This window comes from Macrosteles quadrilineatus, unplaced genomic scaffold (genome assembly GCF_028750875.1).
Source record: "Macrosteles quadrilineatus isolate MER2022 unplaced genomic scaffold, UCM_ALF_1.0 Scaffold_2__2_contigs__length_208266976, whole genome shotgun sequence".
In the NCBI taxonomy this organism is placed as follows: domain Eukaryota; kingdom Metazoa; phylum Arthropoda; class Insecta; order Hemiptera; family Cicadellidae; genus Macrosteles; species Macrosteles quadrilineatus.
The window spans coordinates 39,099,499-39,124,045 of NW_026542595.1; the positions used below are offsets into that span (position 1 = coordinate 39,099,499).

Genomic DNA, 24,547 nt, shown 5'->3' on the forward strand with positions numbered 1-24,547 from the left:
ATGCCTTTTTTATCTTTTCATTTATTTGGGATACTACTGTTATATACATTGCCATTTTTTTTATACATTTTCTAGATTTAAGGAAAAAGAATATTCAGTAAATGTAGTTAACGCCGCTATATCATCCGACGAAGCCCAATTTCCATTAATTTATGAAACTGTATTTAAAGGTTAAAAGCTTAGTAGTAAATGTATGTTAAAAACAATGCAATAAACAGTGCAGGATAGCTTGGAAATGAAACGTTATTATTGTTGAAGTTTTCCAAAAAAGCAAAGAGATAAGAACTAGGAACGAGGCAATATATTAACTTATCTAGGTCAATGAACTTGTAGGATAGCAGCTTTTAAAATAGTTATAATTATGAAGCCTGGTTTTATTTTTGTAATTTATTTCTTAGGAATTAAATAAGTATTATTCGTTGCCTCGGGTCTTGTCTTTTAGCAAAAGTTTGATTTATTGTTCTGATACTAGCATTAGTCACGTTTATTACGATTCCAAACAGTCAGTCAGTTTCTGGCCTCGATACATTAAATTGCGCAATACACAATATATAACTACTTTGAACAAATACTTTGCTGACCAATATAAATTATGAAAAGGAGTATATACTAAAATATAATGAAGGCTTATAAAGCAGTAGCTTATCCAATAGTAAACACATATTATTTTCAAACTAATGCTAGTGAAAACCATATTGATTGGTTCCTACGATAAAATATAAGTGTAGATTGGAATATATTTAAAGATTAGTTTCATAATCCACAATGCATAAAGGTGTTAGTAAAACTGGTTTAAAGCATCAAATAATAGCCTCCCTATACATGAGTATAATGCTGCGGCAAGACCAAAGTGGCAACACCGCAATCCAGGCCTACATAAACAGCTGTTGCACTAGACCATCTGCGCAACGTTTACACGTGTGTTATTATGCTACTGCTGTTACTATATATAGCAAATGCCAATGGTACGTCAACGGTGAGTTTAAAAACAGTTTTAAAACATAAACGTTAACAAAGAGCCTTACCCAAGTTAAATTGCGTCTTTCAATATTATATACGCTGCTCTCACTTCTCACTAACCCCTCGCAGTGTGTTCAGGCCTGTTCAAGCTGCAGGACCTTGTAAAGGCTCCGCCAGCCACCAGGACAGAGATGTACATCAGACAAGCCAACCCGGCCACCTACCGTCAGGTCCTGCGGGAGATCCGCCAGAAGGAGATCTTCAAACTCATCGTTGACACTAATCCTAAGCACATGAGCCAGTTCTTCCGAGCTGTAAGTTACTTTGCGACAATCAAAATTATAAGTTCATTCATCATTACAAGTTCATTCAGTTTGTGTTCATGGAAGGAAGATATGTTATGATGATAAATTCAACCCTTATCACAGTAGTTGCAGAACTTGGGAACTGTGTCAGCAGATTAGTTGGGCCATCCAGCCACATTCGAAACGAGCATTAATTACCACTGTCCTATTTGTGGTGAGACCATTCATTTTGTATTTAATAAATACCATTAGTTAAGTACTATGTCATTACGTATTACTAACTAACTGTTAATGGCATAAACTATAATCAGACATATTTTACTTGTATCAATAATAAATACTATAAATTAATAAGAACAAAACCATATTATGACATTTGAGAGCCCATAACGAACAATTTTCTAAATATAAATAATAAGGTTTTATAATTAGAAAATATGTACGATACATCAATCCTTTCTTTAGTAAATAAAAGGGTAGGATTAATTCAGATCAGTCAAATCCAGTTGAGAAAAGGGATCACCTTTCAATGATTTGTCTATAAATATGAAATTTAAACAACGTCTATTGATAAAGTAAAACAATTTTATATTCTTTACCTTTGACAAACATTGACTTGATTTGTGTAGTAAGTTAAAACAGCAGATTTAAGTTTTTTACCTGATTTTATTGCATAAAAACAATAAATACTGTACGTTTGATCAGTGATAGTTTTATAACACAGCAAGAAACATGTTTATACTTCAATCAATGGCCTTCTTCCAAATGTGTTTTTTTCTTGGTACTGTATTTAGGTCTTATATCGGCTTCTTTATAGACGTATGCTATAACTCTTTTTTTACATCTATGTTGTCATTTCGAAATCGTCATTGTAACCAATACGCCCAATGTAAAACATGTAAATTGTATTATAATGTTATAAGCATTATAAAATGGAAATTTATTTTTTAAGAATTCTCAGTGTTTGTCGAAAGAACCTCTGTGATTTTGACTGAAATATGTTCATTAGTTATTGCGCGATGAGATTTCAAAGTTTGCATTGAAGAAAAAGCTTCGCTTCATTCCACAGAAAAATATTTTTAGGGATGTAACTGTTCTCTTAAGCTGGTGCTTTTTTAGTGTTAGTCAAATTACATTCATTACTGACTCATGTCAAACTTTACATTTTACAGATACTCCAGTTACAAATGAATGACTACAGATACCACTACATGTTCACTACTTTTGTAAGTATCGTGAAATCTAAATATGTTATCTTAGTTATAGAGACGTAGTTATAATTTATCAATTCAAATAAATAAATGAGCCTTACATAAATAATAAGAACAGGACAGGTTAGAGTTTATTTAAACGCTTAACGTGTATAAATAAATCTTGATCATACAGTAATAGAAAAATAAAGGAGAAATGTAACCAGCTATTTTAGAGAACGCAAAAAGTTACTTGATGACATAACCTATCAAATTAAACCTACTTAAAAAACTAACAAACCAATTAATTACCTAATAACTAACAAACTAATATTCAAGCGATGATATATACACTAAATTTGGTTAGTATTATTTGTGTCCGTATATGCCTATATAAGTTAATTTTTATATTAAATTGTACGCAAAGTTTGTATAAATGTATACTGAATTCTTCAGAATACTGAATTTAAGGAATACCTGTAACGCTAGACTCAGCTGTCAGATGGAGTCATAAAATATATTGCATGCAGAAAATCCTACATTTAATAATGTCACTAATTACCACTCAACGGGTGAATTGTAAGTTTTTTGACCGATAAATGTGCATTCTTAGCTAGGCTCTTCAGTCTGCAAAAGAAATGTAGAAATACCTAGTACACACACCTAGTAGAAATAGGCCGTAGTGGAGACATTTATGAATTGTTCGTGTACGGAATCTTTGCAGGGCATGTACAATATTTGGCCACCATTATCAGTCTTATCATAATGTGTGAAATGCCTCCCTGTAATGGCCCAGAACCGTATGTATATTCCGTCGCTCCATTGAATACTGATTAGTCAGGATACGATACAAGTGCAAATCAGATTGTCTTCAGATTCTCTATTGGGTTTATCCTGGTCCTGAAACTAAATATATATATCTCACTTAACTTAATAGAAATACTAAATATATGTTACATTATTATGAAACACGTGCTACGCCACTACACTACACTATATAGCATTTTTGTTTATCTTTGTATTTTTTGTTTTATCTTCTCCTAGTGAGTGAATTATAATACTGTGGTCACTTTTATTATTATTATTTAACTGGCTGGGTAGCTGAGTGGTTATAGTGCTCGCCTGGTAATCAAAAGGTCGCCGGTTCAATCCTGAGAAAAGACAGTAGCATTTTGATGGTTCGAAACTGGACCCAGCGTTTCCTGATCATTGGGCTTTAAATAAATGATCCTAAATAGTGAAACCACTGATCTTAGTCAGTAACAAATCTACACTGGTCATCACACACCATTCTACACTCATCCTTCACTCATATTTGGGTTTTAATACGCACCTAGGTGGTCCCCATCTAAATGAGTGATTGATTCATTATCTTAAACGGTGATTGTATACAAAGATCTGGTCACTGAGAAGTTGCCTCACTTTTCATCAATAACTTTTAGTAATTCTGACACCCGATAGTACTATAAAATGTTATTTTATGTTAAAAAAGATCTATCCATTCTAATGGTAAATTCGTTGCAAAAACAAATGAAAATATGGGAAATAGATTTTTAAATACCTAATAAGGTAACATTTTAATGACAATTAAATGATTTTTTTATTCCTACAAACTAATGCCTATTTGGATTAAGCACTGACACCTTTAACTACGAAGGCCACTCAAGTCAATATCTGAACGGTACACACTACATTCTTGTACTAAAAAACTCACTCAATAACTCACTCACTGAAACATTTCCAGTGTATACTTTTATTATCCGAAGCAAAATTAATTTGAAACTAATATTACAATAAACTTTACAAGAAATAAAAAGTGGTTGTTACTAAATATGTTTAATCGTGTTCAATCGTTTCAGGACATCGAGACATTTGATTTAGAAGACTTTAAGTACAACTCCGTTAACATTACTGCGTTTCGATTGGTTGACGTGGAGAACGCAAAAGTAGCAGAGACATTGGAGCAGATGGAGAGGTTCCAACCAATTGGCCATGCGATCCTCAACCGAAGCGGGGTCATCCAGGTATATTTAAAAGCGTAACGTAAGAGTATGGTTCTACCTACGATCATATATTGAGTTACATTTTTAAGATTGTCTATTGCTGTCTATAGACGATATTGCTATTGTCTATAGTCTAGTTCCGTAGACATGTCACAAATGCCTGCAAACTTCTAAACTTAAGACTAAATAAAAAAAACTGACTAAGATTAAAATTTGGAATACAAATTTAGACAAAAATTTTGACTCTCAATATTTTAAAACCGCAAACAGAGTTGACTTTTGTTTTCAGGCCGAGCCGGCGTTGATGTACGACTCTGTGCACGTGTTTGCCAAGGGTCTAGCAGCTTTAGACCGCAGCCACGTCCTCAGACCAGCCAACCTCTCTTGTGAGCTTGAGCAGCCCTGGGACGATGGTCTGAGCCTATACAACTACATTAGCTCTGTAAGTATCTTCTCTGAATGCTATATGGTAAAACAATTCGCAATGTGTAAAAAAATAGCTATGGTAAAAAATATTTTACCTACGACCGTTTTTTAAAGTAGCCATTTCAGTCCAGTTCTTAGAATTGAAAAGTTTCACTTTACAGCTGTTTACTTTCATATCCGCATAGTTTCATTTCATATCCGCATAGTTTTCTCATATCCACACAGGTAACGGACCAATGAGGTTCAAGTATTGAGAGAAAAGAATTAAAATTGTAATGCTTCGAACGTCAACTAATCAGCTGATCAGTTGACCAATTTAATTGTTGATCCGACATGTTCATGTTGATACTCGCGTATTCTTAATTAAGTTGGTGGAAGTCCAAAAATAAATGAAATATTTGCCGAATTGTACCTGATACAATATTATTTATGGTAAGAATGCTGCTAGCAATGTAATATTTAACGAAGTTTAACAAACACGTAATTACAGGAAATCAGCTGATTATACAACAAGTCGTTGCATCACTTTCAGTGGCAATGACAATACACGAAAACATAACCTCTCTAAAAAGTTATCATTAGTGATTGTTAGTAATTAAATCCAGATTGATAGTAATTAAAAAACGGTTGTAGGTAAAGTAGTGTACGCAACTCGCGTTAATAGTCTTTACGACACTCGTAGAAGTTTTTAAGGCACTCGCCAAGGCTCGTGCCTTAAATTTTCTACTCGTGTCGTAAAGACTCACTTAACGCAATCGTTGCGTAAACTACTATGTTGTAATGATTTATCTTGAACGGAAAAACTACTAAACCAATTGGGCTGCCATTTACATAACTTTTTATCACGATCCTGTCAACAGATGACACGCCAACGCATTAACTACATTTCAATTCAACTCTGACTACGTCCAGACATTTACAAGTTGGTAATTTGGAATTCTGATAGTATAAGTTAAATTGTCGGACAACAGTAAATATTTTATTAATATGTATATACTTTGATAAAGTTATCAATTTTGTCTTGCAAAATACTAAATAGAAAACCATAAAAAAGGAAATTTATGGAAATTTATGGTAAGGAGATTTACTTTTATTTGGATTCTATGATCGATAGTAGGTGGGTGATTACTGATTACTGCAGATTTGACACTAGAACCACTGTACATTGTTATCTTACTCCTTTGCGAAGTGTAGGTAATGAAACTAGTGACTAGGGATCGTTTATGGTGTTTTTGTCATTACGGTAGTATGATAACTTACAGCAAAAAAGATGTATGAAAAAAATATTTTAGCGAAGTGGGAATAAATAAGCTATTACCCAGTGACCTGAGGGGAATACCCAGTGAGGGGAGTAACATATAGGAGGGGGATAACATGTTAAGACCTCGACTCGGGGCCAGGTAATTTTATTTTACTTTTTCGTTTTAGGTCCCTAGAGGCCAAAAACACCCACCATTCAAATGCACACACACACATATTATAATAAATGTCCGTTAGCGAGATAACTTGAATATAAAATGATCAGATTTTTGTTAATTCCATACAATCCTGAAAACCTATGTTTAGTCAAGCGAGTTTGTAAACCAGCATGATCCCACTATTAGAAGGGTGGTTTTAGCGTGTTTATTGGCGTTAAAATAGTCTTCCCCCCACCAAAAACATAAAGTTTAACGATTTATTATCAAATTATTTTCTTATGGAGGATAATAAACTGTTGTACTGTGCTTGTTTATAGATATTTATGTATGAAATTTTCCATTTTTGTTTATTTTATACTCAACTTTCAATATTAAATAGTAAAACACACCTAATTTACCATACCTGTAGAAGTAAATATTGTACTCATAAAAATGAATGTTATTTGAATAGGAAATAGATCTGACAGTTTCAAGTGAGTGTTTTAGTGGAAATATAGCCATTTAATAATGGAAATTCGCATAGTCTTCAGGTTAGATCTGGCGGGAGTAATTATAATATTTTTTATTAATATGTTCCTTTTTAAAATACATTTTTAAAGAAATTATAGCTTTATATGATAATATTTCGGGGCACATATGACACTAACAATGATTAAGGAGTACCATAGTATATGGTGTATGACACCATTACTCAATCTAGCCTAGTAGCATCTTATGCAAATGTATGCCTAAACACACACATATTTGCATAAACATTGCATACATGTTGAAACAAATGTAGCTACCAATAAGACAATGCCCCATTTTGTGCCATCCCTTTGTATAAATTTTTAACTCATAAACCTTCATTCATTATTGTTGCACGTTCAAATTATTGTTTATTATTTTTTTGAAAATGCAAACCTTAAATAAAAGAAGTTTACATGGCAAAAGTTGTTCTCAATATATACTAAGAGTGTTTCAACGTAGATATTTACCAAATAGTTTTCATAGATATAATACAAATGGTATAGATATTTTACTGGTTTGTATAATTTTTAGAGAATCGAGTTAAAATAAAAACTTAGCCCTTATAAATTTATTTTTACGTAAAGATCAGTGATCTAGTTTCAGCACTATATAATCAGTATTATTAGTCACTTAACCAACCTATTTGATTTTTAAGACATTCAATGCTGTTTCTTACAAACTGCGCTATATAATAATATTTATTAATTAAATTACGAAATTAAAAATGAAATTAGAAATTAGAAAATTAAACTACGAAATTTAAATTATTAAATGGATTAAAAGAGTATCTGTTATTATCTATCATGTTTTAGGATTGATCGTATAGTGACATCAATAACATTTTGCAAAAAAATATTTTTATTTGAAATGTTTTGGGATAAAATAAATTGATTAAATAGCACAAGCGTATATGTGATTTATTTTAAACAAACAAAACTAACGGTATGCTTTTAATTGTCATCGAAGCCAGTTTTATCTAGGTTGATGAACTCGTGTTATTGCATCGTAGGACATCAAAACTTTATCAATTTTTTTTTTTTTTTATCTATCTGTTCTATCAGTGTTTAGTTTAATTAATTTACTCATCACATTAACAAACTTAAGCAATATCGTATAGTTTTTACTCTCGCGCAAAAATATTTCTCATATTGATAAGCTACATTTTATTTTCAAATGTATCTTTAAGAAATGGTTCGTAATTTCCAAGAGTACCACTATATGTAAAACATTTTGGATAATATGTATTTCATATAGGGAATACAATAGCTTAGATAATTAAGCTAAATTCATTGAGTCATTAACATAAACGCAGGTATTGAATACGCTGCTTTGTCAAATATATGTGTACGCATGAATAATGTGATACATATATTACCTATACACATTAAAACACAGATATGAGATGCAGAATAAGTTTAAAGGGCATTAAATTCTATTACCAAAATGTTTACCGTATTTTAAAACCCCTGGTTCTGTGGAAATTAATGTAAAGTCTACAGCTACTGTATTTCAGAACGGCTATTTAGCTTTAAAACCGAACATACCTTGTTGTAAATAAATATAAAATTCAAAGGAAAATTTTTCATCAGGCCATTTTAGAACTAAAGAACGACAGAAAGTTAAGTAAGAAAAAGGAAGAATGTAACTTTAAAGTTGAGTCGGGTCTAATTTAAGTTGATGTTAACAGGCGGTGGTGAATGGCCTCACCGGGAGAATTGAGTTCAACGAAGGGAAACGGAGTAACTTCAAACTGGATCTCTTAAAACTTAAGAAAGAGGAGCTCCGGAAAGTCGGTCATTGGACGCCCGCAGAGGGAATAAACATCACTGACTCGACGGCGTTTTATGAGAGTAGTGCGACCAACATCACTTTAGTCGTCATGACGAGAGAGGTAAGTTTCCATTTAGCTTACTTTTCCAAAAAAAATCATGAGATTCACAGTTTATAACAAGGGTTTGATTATTTGTGTTGACCCCTTAAAGTATAGTTTTTATAGGAAACCTCGGGCACTTGTTAAATATATGTTTCCCTTTTTGTAATACTTTCCCAAATATGATTAATGCAGTATACCTTTTTTTAGGATTATAAGGCAAAGTATTATATTTGAATAATTTTTCCTATTATTCAGTTATTTGAAGTGTCAAGATTAGATCTTAGTCATCTGTATTGACCATAAAGAGAAGAAACTAATAAAAGAGAGATAAAAGAGAATAAACGAGAATGAACATAGGCTCATAAAACAAATACATGCTGTGAAAATTAGGTGGGGTGGTTCTTAGTGTAAATTCATTCTTTTTTTGCAAACTAGTTTGAATCAATATTAAATATAAAGATTACATTTTGGCTTGTAATACGGCTTTTTTTCTTCAGTATCATTTTGGAAATATTTTGGAAATACTAATTAACTTTTATGATAGCGTCAGTGTCAAAATGATATTTTGTTATAATGTAAATTAATTACAATCTAACATGTTCTATTTTTTTCATCTTAGCGTTTTAACACCTGCCTTGCAGTAATTAACACTAGTTATCAGTATACTTATAGTTAGTTTTTTTTTCTTATCAAAAGGTCGTGTTATCATGTTGATGTTGCAACAACATTCAATAATGGATTCTTCATTAAAAACTATATTATTGAGCTATAACGTCATAATATCAAGTGAACTTTTTATAGACATTAAATGACCTTAATGTTTTTCATATCCTTACTGACAAATAAAGGACAAAGTATTTTATATCTCGTCAAACTACCAGTCAGTATAATTATGTTATCCTTCCTCCATATAAATATTTCACTTACTTATAATCATGCTACCTTAAATCTGTTGCGACAGGACTCATTTTATTATTTTAAATTTTTGTTTTTATAACTACAAAAACAGAGATCTTAAAAAAAACATTTACTTTTTTGTCGTTTATAAGAAATTACGTTTAAAGTATTTCTGAATACATTTAGTACTTACTTCTATATGTGAGTAAGCAAATCTATTAAAGTTTATTGATCCTGGAGGTAAGGACCGGGCCGTAATACGTAGGTGTAGAGCGGCAGATGTTAGGGTCTTGTAGTCGGACCACGTGAATATCGGTTTACACAAAACTGTATTGCCAACACGTGACCCACATACTACTACAACCACCACTTTACTTTACAACCCACACATGAGAAATCTCGGACTTTGGATTTCCTACATCTGAGTTGTTTGTATATTAACATTTCTAAATCAAAAATATTCAAATATTTTTAGATCAATGCATCCTTTAGTAAGCCTAGTACTTTCTTACATGGCATTCTAATCTATTGGTTATTTTAGTAATATGGAAAATATAATTCAATTGTATGTTCGTTGCATTGTAAAGTCTTTCAGTCTATGCCATGTTTAATTTAGATCTAATAATGTAATTTTTGTATTTGGAACAGAACATTCTGTTTGGATACGTTATGGTACATCCGTGTAAATGCATTGTTGTCTGTCTTTTTAAAAATGAATATTTCACCGGTTTGAATTCACTATTATAAATGTTTTCCAGGTATCTATATGGGGGAGAGGTAGATTCGATTTAAGCTGTATATTAAATCTTCTCATACCATGATTAGCAGCTTATAATTTATGGGTGAACATAATCTGTCCCATTTTACCTGAAAAATTAAATTTTTTTTGTATTAGGTATTTTATGTCAAATATTGCAGTATCACTGCCATTCAGTGGTAACGAAATTACATTAGTAAGCAAAGTACTTATTTTGTATCCACGATTTCAGGAAAAGCCGTATGTAATGGTAAAGGAAGATAAGAACCTCACAGGCAACGCGAGGTTCGAAGGGTTCTGTATAGACTTGCTCAAGTGGATTGCCACTCAGGTGGGGTTCCACTACGCCATTAGACTGGTGCCAGACCACATGTATGGCGTGTACGACCCTGACTCCAAGGAGTGGAACGGCATCGTGCGAGAGCTAATGGAGAAGGTAGATTGGCTATATTTATACATTGTGGTACATTTACAGTATTATAATGTTTTAGAAACACAGTCATACAGCTAAGTGCTCACTAGACATCTTAAACGGTTGGTGATTTTATACTGAGATAAGTTGCAAACATTTTTTAAAGTTTTGAAACCATGTTCAGTTTGTATTGATCGTTGCGCTTGGGGGCTTCTTTTAAATTAAGTTCAAGTGGTATCCCTTGCTGAAGACCGATTACTGTACTGAATATAGCGAGAAACAAGTATTGAAAAGAATGTGTATTGGTGAGAAGAATGGTGGAAGCTACGACGCACTCATGGCGTAGAGGTAGAAATTGATCCATTGCGTGTACAATCGGCATGGGTAGGTGTCCTTGAGGCATTTTAAACAGCAGTATACTAGGTGACTTTAAAGTTGTCACGAGATCGCGTATCGCCAGACATATGCTACCTTAAAACATGGAACTGGTCAAGTCATCCTATGTCACTGCAAATGTATGTCTAATTAAATTTAATTTCTTGGGGACCGATTCGCTTACTGAATTAAATATATAGATTTCACAAAAATATATCAAAAATAAAAACAAAAAAAAAAACACCAACCTTGTTTAGTAAATGGGATGGATATTTGAAGCATGAGTTGGAGTGATTCATTTAAATTGTGGTACCTTGGATAGGTGACAAAATTATTTGTGCAGTTTGATTAATTTGAGTTGAATGAGGTTTGTATGTGTCCAATCTGTGTACGTGCAAGAAAACGAGTTTTCTATAAAAGTTAACTGTAGAAAGGAGACTTTCACTCATTTGTAAATAGTAGAGACTGACTTTTAATTTATAGAGACTGACGAGGGCTTGGCTTTTAATTGATGCATGGAAAAATAGATTAAAACTTGTGTCGGGATTTAATATGGGATAAATCTTTAATATAAATACTTTTTTCCTTCCTAACGTGTATCGGGAAATAGGGAGTAGATCATAGGGAATGCATTGTTAGTATAGTATTAAACATGAAATAGCCAAAGCCCAAAAAACAGTCCTTTGTGCTACAGACGATTTAGTGCCGTAGAACATAAATATTAATCCACAAAAAAAAACGCTTAAAAATGTTGCGTGTGCATAAAAAATGCGTGTTTTAATGGATATATTTGGATTATTAGTTTATAACGTCAGTTTTTTCAGGGGGTAAAATTCCAGGGCGATAGAACCCCACTACCCCGATAAGTTATTCATAAGCTCTTATTCTTTTGCAATCAGGTATTGTGTGTTTTCAATAAAGTCACTAGTAAGTACTAGATCCATCTCGTTTATTTCATCATACAGTTAGACTAATATTGTAGCTGAGAGCAAATATATATATTTTAATGAACTTGTCCTACTTCTGCTACCGACAAAGTGCTTCAATATTACTATTCTCATAACTTTACTTTTAGACTATTGTTATATCATTCAAAAACTGACATTTTAAGGTCAGAATGAAGGTGTAGTTATTCTTTAAATATGTTCTTGCGTCGTAATTTATTTTCAATAAAGCCTAATAGTATTTTTCAATCATTCTTATGATTACATTAACAATACCTATTATATAAAAGTATATATTTTGTAATAAATTTACTTGTTATTTTAAATATCAAGATTACATTTTTTTATGTATTCTCATAATTGTGTGACTTAATTAAGCATCATTTTCAGAGAGCGGACTTGGCAGTGGCGTCGATGACGATAAATTATGCGAGGGAGAGTGTGATTGATTTCACTAAACCATTCATGAACTTGGGTATTGGGATCCTCTTCAAGGTACGGCTCACTTCACCTCTACCTTCTTGACCCTATTGCATCTCGATAGAGCCACTTTCCGTGGCTAGGGCTATTCAATTAAGTCTCAACCAAGTGTCAGCTCCTACACTTTGTTATGAGAACAATACATCTTCCCTTACGTAAGCTTTTTCCTACACGGTATTCTTCGTTATCAGGTACAACAACTTTATTGGATTCACAAAACAATGTGGTTTGAAGTAAAACTGTTAGATAAAATACTATTGTAAGTGAAAGAAAAATTAATATATTCGCAAAAGACAGTTTTTGCAATTACCTATATTTTCACAGTAAATTTATAGAGGTGAATTCGAATTGATTTTTTATGGTTAATTGAAGTGAAACTAAGTTTGTAATGAAAAGTTTGATGTCGCTCATTCATTATATTTTATACAAAATAATAAAGACTTATTTGGTCACAATCCATCCTTGACAAAACTCTCTCTAGTTGTTATTATTTATTGTTTAGGCCTAAGAGTTGATAGGTTTTTTTTCCATTTTGTTTCATAGTTTTTCTTTGTAAAATTCGTTAGATTTTAATATTTTCTTCAACATTAAAAATTGATATTACAAATCTATTGTATTTAACAAGGAATATGTTTACTAAAAAGATTTAGTTGGGCCTACATTAAATCAAAATTCAAAAAAACCTAAGTTTGAGCTCATAGTTGGAAATATAAAAATTAAAATAATACCGACATTGTTGATGTATATTTCTTTACAATATACGAGAGTATTTGACGTGTAAATGGCTTTTTATCAAAATTATTGTTCATCAATAAAATTCAAATATGTAAAAATAGAATCGAATTAATACGGCAAAAAGAAGCGGTAGACGGTGTGCAGTCGATCATTAAAATCAAAACAAAACAGGTCACAGTCCAAACCATCCATTTGTGTTTTATACGTATTGCAAATACAAATAAACAAGTAAAGCGTAGTGGTTGACTGTAAAATAGATTTTGGAAGAAATTCGGTTGTCCCAATGTCGAAGTAAAAAAAAAATACTATCTCACCAAAAAGTATTTTCCGAGTAAAGGTGTAAACAGACGTATATCAAGCCAGAAAAATATTTATTAGTAAATTGACTAGGCAACATCAATATTATAGGTGCCGACATCTCAGCCCACACGACTGTTCTCGTTCATGAACCCTCTGGCAGTGGAGATCTGGCTGTACGTGCTGGCCGCCTACCTCCTCGTCAGCTTCACCCTCTTCGTCATGGCGAGGTTCTCCCCATACGAGTGGAACAACCCCCACCCCTGCCTCGCCGAGAGTGACGTGGTAGAAAACCAGTTCTCAGTGTCAAACAGTTTCTGGTTCATCACGGGAACCTTCCTGAGGCAGGGGTCGGGTTTAAATCCAAAGGTGAAATTTTAGGTTACATTCGCATGCCGTTGGAAGCTGCCATGAATGTTGTCGTCTTGATGTTGTGCTGCATGAGGGAATGCAGTTTTTTTCACTTTGGAATGTCTGGTTATGGGTTTGTAAGCAAGTAACATTGACATTAGATCTTAAACAATAAAGAGTTAATAAGAGTCGAGGTTGGAATTTTTCTCAAATCTTTTGTGATGTTTACACTAAACCACTTTTTTCAATAAGCCGAAATAGCTCACCTAACTAATTGAAATTAAATAAACCTATATTTCTCCAAATCATTCAGGATAACTACAATATGCAACTAAAAAGTTGTATAGGCTTCTGCCTAGGCTGATAATAAAGTGTTGACGCTAATTATGTTTCTCAAATACTCAATAAAATGGAAATAATGCACCAATCTGATATTTTTGCGTAGCAGATTGTGAGACACCAGCATGTTTACATGATTGCTTGCATAGGTTCTATTTAGACCTAAATCTTTATTTAAATCTAGTTAAATCAAGATTCAGGTCTTAATTTAAACTTATATTATGCATACTAAAATGATCTTTTTTTGAAAATATTAACAATCGGATTACTTTACCAGCCTAGTCAATGTTAATTGCTTCAGACTAGCATTTACATTTAAATTGTAAGCTTTCCTTACATTTGTATTTTCCGTTGCAAGGCGTCAGAGAGCATGCCCAACCGTCTGTTCTCCTTCATGAACCCACTGGCGGTGGAGATCTGGTTCTATATGCTGGGTGCGTACGTGTTGGTATCACTAACTATATGGGTAGTGGCAAGGTTCTCACCTTACGAGTGGTATTCACCAACCGTATGTGACGAGTGTGCGCTGTGGGAACTGGAGCACGGGCAGGAAATGGTATGTGAGCACGACTTAGTGCATGGTCATGGCTACGACCATGTAAGTGACCACGACCATGACTACGACCATCTTGACCACGACCATGACCATCACGATCACCATAACCACCACGGACACGACCACGACCACCATCACGAGGACGAGGACCAGATAGTAGCCTCTCTACTGGTTGTGGAGAATGACTTCACTTTGGCGAACAGTTTCTGGTTCACAATCGGCACCCTAATGCAACAAGGCTCCGACCTCAACCCAAAGGTACCATCGGGTCCGGAATGCTTGAGATTAAGCACCAAGCTTAGATCTGCATGTTTTGTTTTGTTTGTAACCGCATGCTTGTACCTTAGAAAGGGAGGGGTTAGAAGCACCTGTTTTAATTCACTGCTCAATTTCTTAGTATATTACTCAACGTATAAAATGTAATATGGTTTATATATTTGAAAAAGAGAACAGTTTATATTACAAACGTATCTGAACAAACCTACATAAATTATACCATTTTGAAATGTCACCTTAAATATTTTTTTATGTTTCTATATTGCAAAAATTCCTCCGACCACTAAAACAATAGAAACAAAACATTTCCTCATCAATTTTTGCGGATAATGTGTTGATTAAAATATATTATTTATGTTGGTTGTAACATAATTAAGTTAAAACAGTGCAACACATAATTTTATGCATTTATAAATAACGTTGCATGCATTGAATAAAACATAACTGCATGAAAAGCTTGGTGCTTAATTTCATCTATGGATTCTATGGTACAGCAATCGGTTGCAAAACATTCATGGCAGCATCTAAGTTTATTGTTTATGTGTGAGTGTTATTATTATTGCTATCCTCTAACATTGCAATAACGTTTATGGACCATTATGTTTTCTCTGATTTTTTTTAAGAAACAGTTTTCTCCTCTTCTATTTTATGGTTAGTGGAGCTTTATGTCTGGTTTTGAGTGAATTTTAAATGCCACTAAAGGATTTTCTCCACCCTAAACATTTCCTTTTTACCTTCAACCTCGTCTCGTCTACTCTATAGCCTAAAAACAATAAACCACTGGGCAACATCAGTATTTTATAAACAAGTTCCAAAAAATAGTTTAAAACTTAAAACTTGTAGACTTCTAAAACTTAATTCTTTTTTTAATAATTTTTTCCAAAAAAAATTGAATTTGAATACACGAAAATATAAACTTTATTTTAAAGATAGATGTAAGCTTAAACATTTAGGCTTATACTGTATGTTTCATGGAAAACAACTCGATTTCCTTAAAATTCGTATTTGTACACTATAAATAGCTTGTGACTCCAACTTAGTGTATTATTGTTCAGTTTTAGCGTTTCGTAAACATTGATAAGAGAAATATCCTAGTAATATGGTTAAATACTAAGACCCTTTTTATTTAAAATTTCCAATATACAAGCCAAGGATATGGTAATAGACTAGTTTATGACCTGATTTTTAGTCAATACAAATAAATTAAACAAATACCTGACATAACCTATTTACCAACATTAGTATGGAAATTTTTATATCGACAATATATATTAAAACTTTACCCGTAAAATAAGAACCAGCAATCAACTTAAAGTGAGTAGATTAATTTGTAATATTAGAAGTTATAGTAAAGGAGGTTACACATATTATTTAGTAATAATACATGGATTATTTCTGTTTTACTCAAAGGTTCAATGTGTATGATGTTTTCTGTAACGATCAGGCGACATCTACACGTATCGTGGGAGGTATCTGGTGGTTCTTCACTCTGATCATCATCTCGTCCTACACCGCTAATCTGGCAGCCTTCCTCACAGTAGAGAGGATGATCACCCCCATAGAGAACGCTGCAGATCTCTCGGAGCAGACTGAGATCTCCTACGGGACTCTAGAGGGTGGCTCCACCATGACCTTCTTTAGGGTAACTATTTATAACTAATAATTGTATGTTTGTTAAATTTTCAATATTTATCCGTTGTCCCCTGGCATGTCGCGAAGGTTATTAAAAGGGAGGCCTACGCTCACTGGGAGTCCCTGGAGTTCCCCATTTGTATGCTGGGGTTTATGTTTATGTGTGCTTTGCGCTGCCGATGTTTATTCTCAATAAACAGGATCGTGTAGAGCTAGCCACTTTGGTCCTTGGTCGGAAAGTGCGGCAACAATAAGCTCTGTACTCCAACGGGTGACTCCAACATATCAGGTAAGGGATAATGGTGGTTGTGCCCGGGGAAATAAAGTAGTCTTAGGAATTGTTTATAATACGTGGAATTCATATATGAGGGGATGCTGGGGATTCAATCTTTTGAGTGGTAGAGAACTAGCGACACATTCGATAACTGTAAACCACAATGTAAAGTCTAAAACTGCGATGGACGGATTGTTGTACATCAATCACGCACAACACTCATTGTTGTTTTATGCATGTAGATACGAGGTAAATCGCGCAGAGTTCACACTCCATTAACTGGCCACAATGCCACAGCCTCTCCACTGTGTTTGTATTGATGTGGACGTTTTGTCACACGAGATTTTATCATGTCGAAACTCTATTACGTCATGAGCAGACTCCATACATTTATATTGTATGGATATCATATTTATTGGGTATGCAAGAGTCACATGGATTTCATTTAAATCATCGTATGTGTTACCATGATTTGACGCATAATATAATACATGTTATAGCGTTGTATACTTGTTTGGCATCCCTTTTGTTTTGCATTGCATCAAGATACATGATACAGTAATATGACCCCTTTCCTTATATCGCTTAAGGTGTATGGTGTAAGTGTTCAACAGAGATACTAAATATTAGTTTTTAATAAATCTTTACTATTTTTCGAGAAAAAAGAACAACCTTTTACCACTTAGTATAATACGTAATTATAATAACTCAATTTTGAGCCAAATCACGATATGTAATCTGTTAATGTACTCAGTTTTCCAATAATCTTTATTACATTACCTACATAATATCGGTAAAGTGGAACATCCACCAAACATCGGTACATGGCGTAGTACGTTGCGCATTAAATATAACAATAGTATAAAGTAGATTATGGAAAATTTATGTCAAAATGAAATTTGAAAAAAAATTTCGTATACATTAATATTGATGCTCTTATAGGAACACTGGTAATCCAGCTTTAGGAATTAATTGTTATCATAGAAAAAAGCTCTCGTAATGTCACATTTATGCAAAGTTTTCCCCACGTAATTATCAACATTGTGTACGCTTTAATAGGATTCCAAGATCGGGATCTACCAGAAGATGTGGAGATATATGGAGAGCAAGAGACCGTCAGTGTTTGTCTCGTCATACGAGGAGGGAGTCAAGAGAGTTCTGGAGGGAAACTACGCGTTCCTCATGGAGTCCACGATGCTGGACTACGCGGTACAACGAGACTGTAACCTTACACAGATAGGCGGGCTGCTAGACTCCAAAGGCTACGGCATCGCCACGCCTAAAGGTAGTATATTCTTGTCACTTATATACGTTATAATATATCTCTAATGTTATTTTTCATCTCTATCAGCACTTTTACCTTTATAGTAGTGTTTGAACCCATTTGAACGCCTTTATCTTAAGCCATTGAAGTTTTTTGGTTCTTTAGCAAGAGTCGATTCAAATACTAGTTCCCTCTTTTTAGGTAACGTATAACTAAAATATTTTGTCATATTGTATTAAAAATAAATTACCACGAACATGAATGTTAGTACTAAATATAGAATCAATTTTACTTAAAATCAAAACAATGACGTTCGTATTTGAAGGTGAACACTTTTCACATAATTAGAAAGTTTTGTTTACCTATGACCTTCTTTTAACAAGCCTTTTAAATTAATTTGTTAGTTGTTTAAGCATTTTTTACTTACTTTCATGCATTACTTTTTTTATTTTTTTATTTTTTTTTTACTTTAAATAACCAGTTACGTACCAATGAGATTTAAGTATTGAGAGAAAATAATCAAAAGAATATCTGCATTACTATCAGTAGCAGTAAGAGGTTATAAACGAAAACATAACCTATCTTAGAAGCTAGGAGTAGTGATTGTTAGTAATAAAAAATACATTTGTGGGTAAAGTGATATACGCAGCTCGGGTAAATAGCCTTTACGTGATCGTTGCATTAACTACTATTAATACATCCGTACACTTAAAACACACGTATAATGAGGTCACACTAAGGTATTCAAACAAAACGTTTGATTTTTCTCCAACAAACAATAAAATACTTGAGAGCCTTGAGTAAACATTCATTACATTTATTTATTCCTGGCATGAGACTAATTCAGCTATCTGACTGATCAATATGACTCAATATAGGTTATAACTGTGGTACAGCAATCGTAAATAATTTCCCCCGATGAAAAGCAATCGTCATTACTATCAGTTCCCCATAATTAACAAATTGTTGGTTCCAATAGTCTAAGAGTATTTTGTTTTTTATCAAAAGGTTCTCCATGGAGAGACAAGATATCGCTTGCCATTCTCGAGCTGCAGGAGAAGGGAGTTATACAGATCTTGTACGACAAGTGGTGGAAGAACACGGGTGACGTTTGTAACAGAGATGACAAGAACAAGGAGTCAAAAGCGAACGCCCTCGGGGTGGAGAATATCGGTAAGATTGACGATCTGGTCTGTAGCTCCTTGCAATCCATTGAATGTTATTTTGGAAAAATAAAATCCTAATATAATCATTGACTATTGGATTGATAGTCAAATATATAACTCTAAAACTCACGTTTCTTTGCTTGGATAAAAGTACATTTGGTATAGATATAAATAACTCACTTTCATTAAATATATAGGCTATATTATATTATTATATATATATATTATATCAAATGTTTGAAATTTTTCAAACTAATAATATTAAACTTTGTCTCAACTAAACAAAATTAAGGAGATTTAATTATGAAATATATATTTTATTATCAACCACCTGTTTTACCTCATTGTATCTTATAGAATTTTTTAGATCCGTTCGTACTTTATCGTTTGTGGATACTTTATCATTTTTGCTTGGACATATAACTAAACTGTAAACATCCTGAGACTGTATGTCCAATAAAAACCCACTAAATGTGATAAAATTTGCCTCCGTAAAATAAATTGTTAGTACAGTATAATTTAAACTGACATTGCAATTGACTTATACATGTTCATAAAGATGGTTATTGACATAATAAAGAGTACTATATTTTAAAACGAGAAAACCCCAAGCAAAAATCATATCACTATCCATGTGTCTTAGACGTTGTTTAAGTTTCATTGTTCTTGCTTTCCAATTTAGTTTAGGTTTAGCATAAACTGACTATTTTTAGAATTACTTATATAGTCATCAAAACTTTTGTAGGGAAAGAACCTATTTATTAAATGCTGAACATTTTTCAGGTGGCGTTTTTGTAGTCCTTCTTTGTGGCCTTGCACTTGCTATATTAGTGGCAATCCTTGAATTTTGCTGGAATTCAAAGAAGAACGCCCAAACAGACCGGGTAAGTACTGTTTGTTTGTGTTTTTCTTTCATAGAACTTCAATATCTTGGGTTTACGATTTTTTTAAAGTTATATTTTACTAAATACCGGCATCGGTGTTATAAAGATTAAACTCTGAATAGCTTTGGTTATTAAATTGTAAAAATTCTGTGTAATCAGTTATAGTTCAAACGAGCTGTTAAAATAAAATCGTAAACTGTATCCAACAGTCAAAAATATTTGAGTCTAAATATGGATTGAGTAAGGAATTTTTTTAAACCTTTAGGGAAGAAAGGAATTAGATTGATTGGTGAGATCAATTTTGTCAATTTAAAATGACTCAAAACCTCAGTCTGTTTAAAAAGATTAAGACGTAGACTATATTATTTTTGTGATTGGAGTTGTGTAAAATGCGACCCCAATATATAACCCAATGCAGCTGATTAACTTATGTGAATTAAACTTAGTTTAATAACACTTAAAACATATATTTACACTCTCTGTTGATAAGAATACATATTCGTGAAAGCATTTAGTTATTGTATAATGAAAACAACGGCAATTTATTGGTAAAAATGTTGGTGGTAAAAATGGCTTTACTAACAAACATGTGGCAATGTTTGCAAATAAAGTTATGACATCTGTCACTCCGAACGACAGGTCATCATGGAGTCAATAACCGTGACCACTCACTCAATGTGCTCTCTTGCTTTGAGAATTATTACGCAAATATTGATAATATTGAATTCGTTTAATTAAAGCAAGTGTAGATTTTTTATTTTGGAATCGTTGTGAACTATAAAAAAAATATTATATATAATTGGAGCAAAATTATGAAATAAAATGTAATAAATTATCTTTATTTTTATTTTTTCTATCTTTTAAAAGTATGTTATTTGTCTCGGGTATAGGCACTAGGCATCGTCTAGCTCTAAAGCTTGGCTGTACTTGCTGTTCACCTGGACATCACATATACATCCATATACATATACATAACATTACATCAATTACATACATCGATCTTGTAGTAAAAGAGATCAATGCTATGCACCAAGTGACGCTTAGGCCTCTGTCATTTGTGTTCCAGCAATCTCTATGTTCTGAGATGGCTGAGGAGTTGAGGTTTGCAGTACGTTGTCACGGGTCTAGGCAACGTCCAGCTCTAAAGCTTGACTGATACTTGCTGTTCACCTGGACATCACATATACATCCATATTCAAATACATAACATAACATCAATTACATCCATCGATCGTGTAGTAAAAGAGATCAATGCTATGCACCAAGTGACGCTTAGGCCTGTCATTTTTGTTCCAGCAATCTCTATGTTCTGAGATGGCTGAGGAGTTGAGGTTCGCAGTACGTTGTCACGGGTCTAGGCAACGTCCAGCTCTAAAGCGTAGCTGTACTCGCTGTTCACCTGGAACAACCTACGTCCCAGCAGCATTGGAGCTTCCTCACATCAACGGGGTCAGTTCCGACGATGGAATCTATTTATGAATCATATTTACGCAAGTATGACCTATTACAACCAAAGATATCATCAATCCTGTGATTTTCCTTATAGACGTGGTTTCACATTGTAAAAAAATGTGTTAATATGAAATTTTTAGCATGTTCAAGATTTTAACAGAGTACAAAACCGTATTTTCTGTTACACACATATTGATTACTACTTATAGGAGCAAAAAAAGCAAATTTATCTAATAACTCAATGTAAAAAAATATATTATTCTTTGAATACATTATTAGTGTAGTGAAATATATTTTTTTTTATAATAAATTTAAAATGTGAGAAAATATAAAAATTGTGTTTAAGGTTTGTGATAACAATTATTATTTACATTGTAGGAGACGGCCATACTTCCTATGATTGAAATGAAGAAGTCGTCGCTCTGCTACGACCCCGATACCTAGCCCTCGCTTCAGGGCCTCTACGGGGGCCCATCCATCCAACTGTAGCGATCGTAGCTTTTGTAAAATACCACTTGTTTTATATTTTTGTAAAAAGCGTAAAAACATGACTAAATAGAGTATTTACTACCAAATGTAAGGCATGTTAACTGTGAGGTGTTGTAATAAAACTACAATGCTGATAATCAATTAAACATTTTACTAATGATTACTTGATTACAAAAGTTCATTTATATAAGTATGAAAAAACGTGAATTATAATCAGATAGACATCTGCTAGAAACTGTCTAAAAGGCCTAATACTCATACACGCTTAAACTAAAATTAAATTAGAGCAACGTAATATTCAGTTTATAATTTCAGATATAATGTGTTTTCTATAAAAAAAAAGAGTAATTAGTGGTGGTATATGAGGCGTTCTTTCGCATTAGGATGTAAAGTGTAGGCATTTAAGGCCTTTATGAGAGAACAGGGAACTATGATGTGAAGTTGAATGTTATTAAATAGTTTATTCTGTGTGAAAATAAGTAATACGAATTATGGTATTGTTTATACATACTGTTTAAAGTGGACCACACTTATATATTGGAACGTAAAATTTCTAAATATATTCATGATGTCAATTACAGAAAGATATATGCCAAATATGAGTAAATTTTATTTTGATGACCATACATACCAAATAATAATTTACATAGAAAGAAGTAAGCTATAGTTTTTGGTTTTGATAGTTTGTTACATGTGTTATAATTCCTTACTATAATCCTATAGCTACAGTTATGAAAATAAATAGCTTACTATTTCTGATTTTAATCAAGTTAAGTAATGTGTATTTAAATCTCACTGAAGAATTATTCTAATTGTAAATATAATGTTTCTGTATAATATATTATATAATTAAGTTTTCAGTAAAACGCAAATTCAAATACACTAAAATGATTGTAACACTCTAGGATAATTAGACCTTGTTTAGTATATTTTACCTAATAAAGATACAAATGTGATTTATAGAACTTTTAAGTGCCTACTGTTATAATGATTAGGGGGTTTTAATGTAGTCATTGTAAATTGTATACAAACACACTCACCCACGCCGTGGTAATTTAAGAATGTTTATATATAGGGGTTTATATAATTTTAATTGTAGTGTAAATTAGTGTTTAATAAATTATTCAAAAATCTTAAAATACTATAAAATATAAAAAAAAAAAATGTTTTTTTTTATAAGAACATGTTACTGAGCATATAAACATTTATGTTAGTAGCCTATAAGCAAAATATTTTGCTCTGTAACTGCCCAAATTAGAATACAAAATGAAATCAATTTAAAACTCAGATTGGGTTTATGAATTATCTAATCGGGAAGGAATTTTAAGTAATAAATTACCTCAAAACAGTTATTTCTTCAGACCAGCGAAAAAGTGTAAATTACAAATATTACAACTGTTCAAAAATGTTACATCGTAATATTATCACATACAACAAAGTTTTGATTATTTTACAGAATAATTCGTTTAACTTTTAGTCTTATGACATTCAAGATTTGATTTGAGTAATTAAGAAGTTCCTGGATGTCTGTAAATAATTTAAGGACACAATTTTTAATTAAGAAACATTTTAATAAGTGAATTGTTGTAATTTTTCTTATTGATATTAGATTATAGTTAACATACGTTTTAGCTCATAAAAATTCAAAATTTTGTTCTATTTATGGTTTGTCTCAGTTAAAGAAAAGGTGGTACAATATGTATTTTGGAATTTGCTTTGAAAAGGTTTTTAATATTGAAACTGAAAGTTCACCTAATATCAAATTTAACTATTTTCCATCAGCTGACATGTTGTCAAGGGTAAAATAAACTTTTAACTGTAGCAAAGACAATTAATTCTTCTCACATGCAGTTGATTAAATTTTATGTATAAAAAATCAGTTTTGATAATTTTTTGTTTTTTTGCAGTGGGGGTAGTTTTTATACACACGTATTGTGATGCCCACTCAATGTATTGATTGTGGTGGTTGTTAATAAAGTGCTTGTTTTAATGTGTTATTAATTTATTACCACGTATCATGCTATATTTATTATTAATAGATTTTTTGTGTTTTGAAATTTGTAACTACAAATAGATAACTAAAATAGATTTTAGTGTCGACCCAGGTTAAATTTACAGGACTTGTTGTAAATGATTCCAAATTCCCTAAACTGTTTCATGATATTTGTTAAGATTATAAAGAAACAGTATACACGTTAAATTTGACCCAATTTTACCAGTTCTTCATGAAGATAAGTATACACTTTATTTATGTGGGTCACGCAAATACTTCCTGCTTAAGT

The 24,547-nt window shown here is 32.4% G+C and overlaps 1 protein-coding gene across 6 annotated transcripts in view; it reads left to right on the forward strand.

Annotated features, from left to right (window-relative positions):
• Window positions 1–24,240, forward strand: part of LOC128985744 (glutamate receptor ionotropic, kainate 2) — a 68,328-nt gene extending 44,088 nt beyond the window's left edge. For 2 of the 6 annotated variants that reach the window (XM_054405577.1, XM_054405579.1), the window contains 14 exons: window positions 1,090–1,274; window positions 2,438–2,491; window positions 4,315–4,479; window positions 4,748–4,900; window positions 8,500–8,703; window positions 10,572–10,775; window positions 12,461–12,565; window positions 14,631–15,086; window positions 16,549–16,746; window positions 18,070–18,295; window positions 19,283–19,447; window positions 20,224–20,324; window positions 21,621–21,773; window positions 22,155–24,240. In XM_054405577.1, coding sequence (XP_054261552.1) covers window positions 1,090–1,274; window positions 2,438–2,491; window positions 4,315–4,479; window positions 4,748–4,900; window positions 8,500–8,703; window positions 10,572–10,775; window positions 12,461–12,565; window positions 14,631–15,086; window positions 16,549–16,746; window positions 18,070–18,295; window positions 19,283–19,447; window positions 20,224–20,324; window positions 21,621–21,773; window positions 22,155–22,220 — 2,435 coding nt within the window. In that variant the 3' untranslated portion in view covers window positions 22,221–24,240. Of the gene's footprint in view, window positions 1–1,089; window positions 1,275–2,437; window positions 2,492–4,314; window positions 4,480–4,747; window positions 4,901–8,499; window positions 8,704–10,571; window positions 10,776–12,460; window positions 12,566–13,693; window positions 13,952–14,630; window positions 15,087–16,548; window positions 16,747–18,069; window positions 18,296–19,282; window positions 19,448–20,223; window positions 20,325–21,620; window positions 21,774–22,154 lie in introns of all 6 variants that reach the window. The other 4 variants (XM_054405578.1, XM_054405580.1, XM_054405581.1 and 1 more) reach the window with 3 other exon arrangements.
• Window positions 24,241–24,547: the final 307 nt, after the last annotated feature.